At 40.7% G+C, this 11,234-nt stretch overlaps 1 protein-coding gene across 1 annotated transcript in view; it reads left to right on the top strand.

The window, feature by feature from the left end:
• Window positions 1-671: 671 nt before the first annotated feature.
• Window positions 672-11,234, top strand: part of afg1lb (AFG1 like ATPase b) — a 28,235-nt gene continuing 17,672 nt past the window's right edge. Inside the window, exons 1-6 of the mRNA XM_062436945.1 lie at window positions 672-801; window positions 1,039-1,358; window positions 5,605-5,668; window positions 5,804-5,905; window positions 6,155-6,282; window positions 10,179-10,278. Of these exons, the coding sequence (XP_062292929.1) occupies window positions 672-801; window positions 1,039-1,358; window positions 5,605-5,668; window positions 5,804-5,905; window positions 6,155-6,282; window positions 10,179-10,278 (844 nt within the window). The remainder of the gene's footprint in view (window positions 802-1,038; window positions 1,359-5,604; window positions 5,669-5,803; window positions 5,906-6,154; window positions 6,283-10,178; window positions 10,279-11,234) is intronic.

The following is an 11,234-nucleotide window of genomic DNA, read 5'->3' as shown; positions in this document are numbered from 1 at the left end:
CCTCGTTTTGCAAAATATCATCCAGTTTTGGTATTATGTTTGTATTCAGTAACACGATATATAAATTAAATAACGTATATAGGCGACTTTGACTTTTACACGCATAAAAAGGTGAAATTATCACCTTTATTTTCAAGGCCAATCTCTCCAGTTCCGATGTTGTTACGTCTCTTATTGTCGCTAGCTTTAAAACTGCGAGCGGGACTTCCGATCAGCTGAGGTTCAGCTGACTCTGTCCACTGGCCACCTGCTGCTCGGTTTGTTTACAACCCGCCAGCGGCCACTTTATTCGCGTTATAAGACCACAAGCATGAATGTATTCGTTTTATTTGCTATTATCCAGTACAACCACACTTATCAGAGTAAATAACTGCTTCAAAGTATAAGAACCCGTGTGATTTGACATATAACAATCTCGAAATGCTCAGAGTTTAATGTACAAATTACATTGATTTTTTTAATCTTTTTTTAAAACAGTACTTGCAAAGCGATAAGCGCTCAATACAGTAAAAAAAAAAAAAAAAAAACCGGGGATCTACATATGTTTGTTGTTTACGATCTTATATAATGAAGAGATTTTGTTATGCTATAAAATGCATCACGTTCCTACTTCTGTCACGTGACTTGTTTGTCATATGAGTCTCAATAAAGTTGTGCCATTTTGAAACATCATGGCGGCTTGCCCGCTGTTGTCAGCATGGTTTCCTGCTGCTGTCAGATACTCAATAACATTTTTACGTAAAGAAACTGTTCTGGCGTCAAAGAAAATCAGTTGTCTCACATCCAGCAACACAGTAGAAGGTGAGAGTCTTTCTGCCACGCACCGCTCGAGACTGCGGGAGATTGATTGTTTTACAGTCTGTCTCAGGTTATGCATGTTTGGTAACACTGAACACCTGTTTAAGTTACAATAGCCCGTAACATTGTGCCGTATAAGTTACTTTTTCTTTCCAACCACTGTTTCATTACATATAACATAATGTCTGCTTTACTGTTGCTGCATTGGGTCAAGATTAATTCTGGATATTTATTGTGTAGTGCTTCAAGGTTACACCACCTGGAGGACACACAGTTCATCTGCATCCTCCTCCTCCTCTGAGCCTCCAGCTGCAGACTTTTGTCCCTCCAGTGAAACTGTTGGACACTACAATCGCCTCGTTCAGTGTGGCTCCCTGAAAGAGGATGCTCAGCAGCAACATGTGCTGCAGCAGCTGGTTCACCTGCAGCGAACACTGAGCAACTACAGCAACAGAATCGACTTGATCCCACCTCCATCCAGACTAAACACAAAAGATGAGAAAGTTAAAGACTCCTGTGTTACAACAGCTGAAAATAAAGGTGGTGCACCCGCTGACAAGGTAAAATAGCTGCCATAATGACACAATGCATGCTCATCCACAAAACGCTTCACTATAGTACCATGCCATTATCATTCCTCACACTGACTATTAGAAGATCCCTTCATAATGCATTTAAAATGTAAGTGATGGGAGCCATTATCCACAGTCCTCCTTCAGCCGTCCAAATCAGTCAAATCAAGTAGATATCTTTCCACGTTAGTCCTTTTAGTTTGGTACTATACTTCCACCACAGTTCAACAGGGAAACACTGTCCAAGGAAACAAAGAGCAGGTATTTGATGCTAAAAATACTGTAAATGTGGCAGATATCCACTTAATATGACTAACTCAGACTGTTGAAGCCTCATATAAGCTACAGACAAACGTTTATGCATTTTTGCAAAAAATGACTGTCTGGACTCACTGTGGATTTTGGCCCCCATCATTGAAAGCACATTTAAAGTAGGCTTTTAATAGCAAGTATGAACAGGAGGAATTATCACAGAGAGGAAAACTTCTTTCAGTGTTCAGCTGGGCACCTGTCATAACTGTTGTTTTAAGACAGACTTGAAAAATTGTGAACCTTTCCTTTTAAGTATTTTAGCAGCCATGAAACCCATGCCACAATTCTAACTCAACAGGACGTTATCAAAGTTTTTGAGGTGATTTAGGTATGTAAAGAACTTTTGTGATAGTCCTCTTGCCTTGGATATTCCTTATTAATAGATTTTTGAGATGTCACTGGTTGCCAAGAAATAAAAAAAAAACGGATGATCAAGACCAACACAATGACTTTCAAATAAGAATAAAACCACATTTCATTGTCTACATGGAGCCAACACATGCACTGTCTAACTCTCCAAGAACAACAAACCCTCTCTCTGTGTATGATTGCTTGGTGTACGACTTCTCTCTCAATGCATTATGTAAACATTGTCTAAATACAGCACATTAATCCGGATGACTCTCTCAATAAACCGTTTTTTTTATTAACATCCACCTCTTTCACTGCTCAATAACAGTCAATGCAGCCTATTCAAGACTCATGCTTTGGCAAAATCCACTCACTAGTTCTTTTGTGGAGCTTTCAACTGTGGGTGGACTTCACTCAGTTTTCCTTCAGATGGGTCTGTTGTGAAACAACCTCATTTTCTGTCATGATTTTTTTTTTTTTAAATAGTCTCATGGATGGAATTATGACGTCATTGCAGCTGATATTAAGTATGTATGTCAGCAGATTAATCTCCATGACAACTGAGCAAACTCCATTCACTGTTGAAAAGCATGCTTGAAATAATGCTACAACTAATGATTATTTACATTATTATCAATTAACCTGTTGATTATCTTCTTGATTTAATCGATAAGTCATTTGTTCTATAAAATGTCAGAAAATGGTGAAAGTCGCTGTTATTTTGAGATTGTACCCTCACATCAGCAGTCCACAACTCAAAGATATTCAGTTTACCATTGTAGAGGACTAAAGTAACCAGAAAATAATCACATTTAAGAAGCTGGAACAAGAGATTTTTTTATTTATTTTTTATTGACTCAAATGAACTCAAACTCAAAACGACTCAAATCAATCAATCTGTTTTTTTTAATCGACTCATCAATGAATTGGCTAATCATTGCAGCTCTACTTGAAAGCTCAATAATAAAAGCCAGTGAGTGGAAATTGAGCATTTCCTAGATTACTATTACCTACATCTGAAATCACTCTAATCAACTCAGTAGTTTAAAATGTGTAGTGTATTATTAAGGTTAAGATTTTCTTCATCATCAATTGCATCAAAACTGATAGGAATAGTTTTGTGTTGTTTTGATTTTAAGCAAAAAGTTGTTGTTTTTTTCTGTGCACAGTGAGAGCTCTATACATGGAACTAAAAGAAAGTTCATTCACAGAAGTTTTTACATTCAAATAAAATGTTGAAAAGTAAATATGGTTTACTGGGTAGAAACTAGGGAATCATTGTAGATACAGTTTAGGATGTGCACGACAGCACAGACTGGTTTAAAGCCTTTCACAGTGCGGCATCTGGACTCCCAATCTGTTATAAAGCTCCATTGACATCTAACATATGGAGGGACTTGACATAGTCCGCTGCGCTGTACTCCAGTTGTATCACCGATAGTGGCCGTGGGGCTCAGGTCAAAGAGAGGGTAGGGGTCTGGGAAGTGTATTGTGCATCATGTGAGTTTTGGAACAACGTAATGTAGGGGGCTGTTGTTGTTTTTAGGTCAGGGGAGCTGACTGTCTAGTATTTGGTGGTGGGAGTTTTTTTGTTGGTTGGCTGGCACAGACACATAGGGTTAGGCAGAGATTTTGGAAGGCAGCAGGGCAGACCTCCCGCTGGGCCCGTCCCGGCACCCCTCTCACTCTCTCACCGTCCCCATGCAGTAATGAGGGGATCCCCATTGTCTGGGCCATTCTTGTCCTTTTTGCTTTTGATTCAGGACTCTGACAAATACTTTGGTGTTAGGCTATCAACACCGCCGCTACCACCCCCTCTCCCCTCTTCTTTTGCACCTATTTCTTGCTCTGTCTCTCACATACACACTGACTGTAGTACTTATGCAATTATTCTGGTTTGAATCAGGTCATACCACTGTCCTTTTGGTGTCTGTTCTCTCTGTGAAAGTGCCGCCATTGTCCTCACTAACTGACCAAGTCTGTGAGGAGAGTACACTTGACTTAATATTGACCCAATGTGGCGTGGTTTTGCGGATGGTCGACTAACAATGGGCCATTGTTTGGTGGGAGCCACCCTCTTCAAGTCAGACCTGCATCATAGAGTCCTCCTGTACACTGTAGGTTTCCACCAAAACAGTTGCACCAGTTAAAACTAACTTCGACTCCCACAGCCACTCCATTTACCTTGTTAGTGAGAGGCATCTTTTAGTTGTCAATAAACGCGTTCATGTCGATTAAAGAAGTTGTCCTGAAGTCATTTAAAAGCCAAAGTGACTATGTCCCACTTGTGAACTTTTCACTCATGTGCCAGTCTACATCCTCCACCAGGAGGTGAGACAAGGCCACGGAGCTCAGCTAGACAGAGTGCCTGAGGGACAGCCTTGTCCTTCTCCACTCTGCCGTGGCAGAATGGCTACGAGCCACTGCTGACAATTACCCCACCATGCCAGGGGAAGCTTGGGAAGTCAGGGAGAAGTCATACACTGTTATGCCAGAGCAGACAGGAAAGGCTTGTTGCTCTTCCAGGATTTCACTCCAGTGCAGGACAAGCGGGATGGAGGGAGGGGAGGAGCGGGAAGAGGGCGCAGAGGGAGAGAGGATGGGTAACAAGTTTGTTTTTTCATTTAGTTTTCAATCGGCCATTGTCTGCTTTTATCAGAGTCAAGTGCTCCTTGTGCAGTGGACATGGAGTACTGTCGCCATGAAATAGTCACTAAATTAAATTTTGAGAGGACAATCCTTTCAGTTTAGTGCTGAGTTAATTCCAAAGCTATTTGACATTGCCCGGTTACAGAGATGGACAATCCTCAACCACGGTCTTATTAAAACATCTCTAATTTGTCCCTCCAGACACAAATATGCTCCAAGCTATCATTACATGTCATGTTTAAACTGATGCGTTCACATAGCGTGGGCCCTCTTTAGAGATATTTGGCTTTACTCAATATTCTCAGCCTGGTCACACAGAAGACTTTTTTTTTTAAGCAAGGACCTTTTGATGATCGGAGGCAGGCAGCACAATGACTTCCAGCAGCACCTCAATGCAACAGTACCGTATCACAATTAGCAGCGCTAAACAGGCTGCACAGACAAGTCCACTCCATCTCGTATGGAGCCTCATCCAGTCCTCTCCGTTTTGTCTGACAAATCCCCCCATTGTTCCTCTGATGATGCTTTTCTTTCGTGGGAACCCTGGCTTGTCTTGTTGATTAGATCCCCTTTGTCTTCCTCCCCTGCAGTGGGCTAGTCTGGAGAATGTGAAACCTCACACTGTAGTGGTGGCTTAATGCCTCAGCATACTTTGTTTATTAAATGATGATTTAGTCTTATATGGTAATGTATATAATGAAGTTTATTTAGGTCACCAGCTATTCAGCTCCTGTGCTTTTAATAAGGAATTAATGTATGCATGCTTTTATAAGACCCAGCTGATTTATGATTAACTGTGGTGCATTTTATTATCGCTATCATTATCATATTGTTTAGGATGACAAACAGCTGTTGAAAGATTTGAGATGAAACAAACATCCTACAGTCATTTCCTAATTTTTTTCCTTTTTCCCCCCAAAAGGAAGAACCCGCTCCTCCTCCTCCACTACCACCACCCAAAGGCTTCTATATCTACGGAGATGTTGGTAAGATATACACACATAAAAGAGGTGTTTTTATCTCAGAAATACACATGAATATGGTATTTTATATGGTGCTAAATGTCTAAAAGATCCCCAAGAACTGAACAGAAGTTATAACAAGTGATCTCTCCCTGTCAGGCACAGGGAAGACCATGCTGATGGATATGTTTTATTCTCGGGTGGAAAACACCCATAAAAAGCGAGTGCACTTCAATGGCTTCATGTTGGACATCCACAAAAGTTAGTATTCTCCTCCCACTATACAACATTAACAACAGCAGTTTGGCTTGCGTGACTTTATGGAAGTTTTCTGACTCATGCGCCAGAGATCCTATATTTATCTCTCTGTTTGTCCTGAAGCCCCCCTGCTAATTGTCTGCCATTATGCATACAGGTGAAATTACTGCTTTATTCAGCATTGTCAGTGGCCTTGTGTTGCTGATGCAGGTGTGCTTTAAGATGTGCCTGACGTTTGTGTACTGCTTCAAGGGATCCACCGGAGGAAACAAAGCCTGCCAAAACGAAGGCTAGGGAAAATGTTCACCTATGACCCCATATCACCGGTTGCCATGGAGATCAGCAATGAAACCTGCCTCTTGTGTTTCGACGAGTTTCAGGTGAGCTTGCGTGCATGCGTGTGTGTGTGTGTGTGTGTGAAGTGTGTGTATTTCTGTTCTTAAAATCTGCTTGAAAATTACCTGCAAGTAGAAAACAAGACAATAAAATTCTGTTCTTGCTCTTTATATCAACTGCTTAAAACAGTTTTACTCTGCTACATGATATTAGTACAACTATATTTATATATATATATATTTATGTATATAAGATAATGCCATGCAGGTATTTAGGCATTTGATTAAAGAAATAAAGATATATCTATTAGCTGGGATAAAATAATTACCCATTTAGTCCTTAAAATGCACCACAAATTTATATTAACTAAATAATATGTGAGCATGCTGAACAAAGTAATCTGTTTTTAAGGGGCATTTAAACAACCATTTACACAACTTTATGTACAGAAAAAAAGATTATTAAAAGGTCAGCATGTGGTACAATGTATATTTACAGCTTTACAAATGTATTTACAATATTGTGCCAAACAAAACAGATCAATCTAACAGCTGAAGTAGGACGAGAGACAGATAATAAATTATTTAAACAATTTTGCGTACATTTTAAAAATATATACAGTATTCAGCAGCCATAGCAAGCAAACAGGAGTTGCAAACACAAAGCCAGTGTCAATAGAAAATCACAGGATAAGAGACTTTGTCATGAATACTAACTTGCTGAAAAGACACCCTGAAATGTGTGAATAAGGAAACAAAGTTATCTTTTACACTTGTTTTTCACATTTCTGTCTGTCTAGGCCAGAAATGTTAAAAAATCGTTTTAAACGTCTTTCCTGTGTGGCCAACTGGATGGTCTTAACATCCCAACAAAAACAGGACTGGGGACACCTAGTGGCCATTTTAAATATAGCAGAAGAGTCCAATGACGTCCAATAGCACTCAAACACTATAGTTTGTAGTTTTCAAGTAGTAGTCAAATTATAAAATCTCACATATATATTCAACATGTAGCATTTCTTTACCTTGTGATTGGATTAAACAGTAATATATCTCTACTTACTTTTTTATGCGCTCACAGTTATTTTTGGTTACCAAACCGTTCACCCAGACTGTTTGTACACTGGATATACACAACTAAAAGGCAGCTTCAGCCATTAGCGCTACAGAAATTCTCTTTATTTTACCCTCCGGTGTCAGAGGAGAGAACCACTACCAAAGCACTCTCTATTCACTGTAAGGTAGTTAGTCATTCACTGCAGTACAGAAGGACGTGTGCTTCCGTCTTTATCATTAGCCAACCAAACACATCTGTTAGTAGCACAATGTTGCTCTTCTTACTGATATCATTACAGTTAATGCCAGCAGGTCAAAGGTCAAAGAAGGTGCGGTTGCTTCCTCTAATCACTCTCTGTGCATCTGCGAGGATCAAGAGCTGCTCCTTTCATCCGCCTGTCTTTCACATTTTAAACTGCGGCGCTGTTTGTGCATTCTCATTGATTTGTTTTGTTTGCCGTCGCCAGCTCTGCTGTTTTCGCTTGTCGACTGTTGCTACCGGTGAATGGAGGGGAAACAAGCAGACATGTGCGCGTTGTTTGTGATGCATAAACAAGAGGTTGCAGGGTTGTGAGAGTTGGAGGTGGGGGCAGGGGTGGGTGGTGGGGGGTCTATACCAATCAGCATCCTCCTCCACTCAGCAATGCAAATGAGGCTCTGGGTATCAGTCGCACTCTCCTGCTTCCTTAAGTGAGTGGAGCTAGAAAGCGACTGGCGGCGGCGGGTCAGATGGATCTTATCCTCTTAAATGCTAATGACATTTCTCCATTCTCTTCATTAGCGCCGTGCCATTATCAGTAATTTGTAGCCCCCCTCCCTCCTTTTACGGCCCCCACCCGGCTCCCTTAATGAATACTCGCCATTGAGAGGTCCGAGATGGAAAGATGGGAAGAGAGCGAGAAGGGAAGAAGAAGAGTGAGAAGAAAACGCTTGAGTGTCATTGTCTCAGGGCCTCAGTCACTGTGCAGCCTCTGTGAAATTGCTCATAGGTTGTGTACATAAAGAGGTGTAACATCAAAAGAGGTTTAATTTGGCACCCGTGTGCCTCGCTGTAAACTGACAGCCGCTTGAGTAATTGGATGCTCATTTAAATATCGGCGTTGGTTGACAGAGATTGCACCATTATTTTTGTGTTCCACAAGTGCTACATCAGTCCCCTCCACCTTTCTCATTCTGTGGGTACCCATTCTCTTTCCCTCTCCCCCTACTCATTCAGCAATCAATATTGCCCCTCATACTATGCCCATGTTGAGGGCACATGAATAAACAAATCCAGGTTGTATAAAAGGTCATTTTTAAATGATTCTTTTGAAATGAAAATAAAATCCTGCGGTCGGAGGAAATGGGGGCCCCTTTAGAGAGACACAGAGTCTTGGCTTTCTGTTGATTCTCATTACGCGCACACACAATCACACACACACACACACACACACACTCACACACATTAATTTGATGCCCCTAGCCACCTCTCCTTAGCAAAATCAAGGCTTTAACACAGATGTTAATCAAGTATTGGCTAGGGCAGTGAGGCTAATATGCAAAAGCGGAAGACTCTCCAGAGTATGAAAGGAGGCATATGCTGTGGGTATGGCCATCACAAGTGCCTGTTATACACAGGAAAGTAGGCAATAGGGAGTAAGAGGAGGGGGCGGGACAGATACATGACTGGAAAGTCTTCCTTTTGTTCAAGACATCCTAATTCTTAAAGGTTTCATTCCAAAATGTGACTTGCCCTTTGTTTTAAAGAAAAGTCCCTCAATTTACTTAAAATGTGGTTGGTGTAATGGGAAATAATGTCTCCCCAAAATTTGATTCATTCTTTTATATGTCATATTGAAAGAAAACCTAATTACATTTGTAAATAGTGTTAAATATAAATGGCAATTGGCATGAGACTGACAACTTAAAGCAACAAGAGAGGCCTTAAATCAGTCTGTCTTTCATAATATGCTCATATTAGTCATGAGTAATCAGGGATGTTATGTACACGCTGCTTTGACTACTGTGCATTACAGGGTAGAATGATTTCTCCCTTCATGGTTGTTCAAAAGAACACCAGAGTTGAAAGAGAGGGAGAGATGAGAGAATAAGAACAAAAGTGAGAGCTCTGCATTACTAATAGAAAGGTCATAGCACTTCATTTAACAGCCAGCGACTCATAAACGTCCTTGCTTTAGTGTTGTCATTGACCTTTGTTTATTGTGGACTCATGGAAATGATGCAGATGAAAAAGGCAGCAGACTGTTGAATTTGTATTTATGTATTATAACCTGGTAGCCTTGTGTATAGTTCATAGACCATGTGTGCACCTTTTTATATGCCTTTATATGGCCATCTTGGATTGAAGCAAGATGGCCAGTCTGGATTCACATTGCTCCATTTTCATTATTCCTTTCTTCCTCTTGTTTTCTCATTGGTGTTCTGTCATTCTCATGTCTGCTCACTTGATTAGCTTGAGTCCGCTGCCTTACCTCAGCTTCTTGTCCTCAGCAGAAAGCAGCTTCGTGACCATTTGCAGTCAGTTCAAGTGGTGTGTGTGTGTGTGTGTGTGTGTGTGTGTGTGTGTGTGTGTGTGTGTGTGTGTGTGTGTGTGTGTGTGTGTGTGTGTGTGTGTGTGTGTGTGTGTGTGTGTGTGTGTGTGTGTGTGTGTGTGTGTGTGTGTGTGTGTGTGTGTGTGTGTGTGTGTGTGTGTGTGTGTGTGTGTGTTTCCAAATGGCCATGACCAGACACAAAGGATTGAATGAGCACACCTGAATGACACTAATCAACATGGAGTGTTGATGGCATGGTTTGACCTCAGATGCACACATATGCAGCGTAGCAAGGAAAAGGTAAATTATACAGTAAATGAATGTGTTCCCCCTTCTTCTTCTCTGTTCTGTCAGGTGACCGACATTGCCGATGCCATGATCCTGAAGCAGCTTTTCGAGACGCTGTTCAAGACTGGAGTGGTGGTGGTGGCCACATCCAACAGACCCCCTGACGGTACGAAGAGTGTCTGAGTACATACATATTGTACCTTTTTATTTGCTTCTAATCACTACACAACTGTATTGTTACTGAATACACATCTTGGCACATGTGGGGTGTTTCCCAAATTATACACAAAGACATCTTCAGAAACCAATTACTCTATTTTAAAGGCTTGCTGTAAAAACATGAAAGTCACACATTATCAACCTATTTAACAACCTATTGACAACAAATATGCAATGCTACTAATATTGCATGGACACATAACAGTATAAGATGTTACACCACTACACGTGCAGTATTGGACCATAGGTTTTATTACGTACATTTTCTTAAAACCACAAATACCAGTTTTGAACCATACCATCCTCAGAAACAACTTGTCACTTAAAATTGTTTTCTTAAACTGTGGGAAGTTTTTCATTGAATACAATTTACTGTACGGGGATTACAGGCAGGATTTGCCATTATGAGTCAACCTTGTGTTGCAGAAGAATTGTCCATGAGTCCTAATATGCCAATTTGTATGTCAAGAAATCATAAGGAAGAACATTTTGAGGAAAATGAGCAGCTGGCATCAGAACAGGTAGAAATGTTACTATTCACACTTTGGAGATTTGTGGAGTAAAGCATATAGGTCCAGTATGTTGGAGAAGAGTTGTGCAGCATGTTAACGCCTCACATTGTTCTGCACCATGTGTACATTCAAAAAAAATAGGCACTATTAGCTGCTGTCAAGAACTGTCAGCGTGCAAAAAAAAAAAAGTAATTCAAAAGAAAAAACCTGCTGCCTTCATTCAAGTCAGAAGGACCCAGAAGATAAGAGTAAAATATTACAATCATTCTTAACTTTAAAAAAGCTTTACAGGACCACCTACTTCCGGTTCTCAGCAATTAACCAGAAGAAAAGGCGGCGACATTTGATGCATCTCTGACCTGTGAGACATGACGCAGCCTTTAAACAGGCT

The sequence above is a fragment of the Scomber scombrus genome, chromosome 17 (genome assembly GCF_963691925.1).
Source record: "Scomber scombrus chromosome 17, fScoSco1.1, whole genome shotgun sequence".
Classification (NCBI taxonomy): Eukaryota; Metazoa; Chordata; class Actinopteri; order Scombriformes; family Scombridae; genus Scomber; species Scomber scombrus.
The sequence above is the reverse complement of the archived record's forward strand: the minus strand, read 5'-3'. Positions and strand labels throughout refer to the sequence as shown.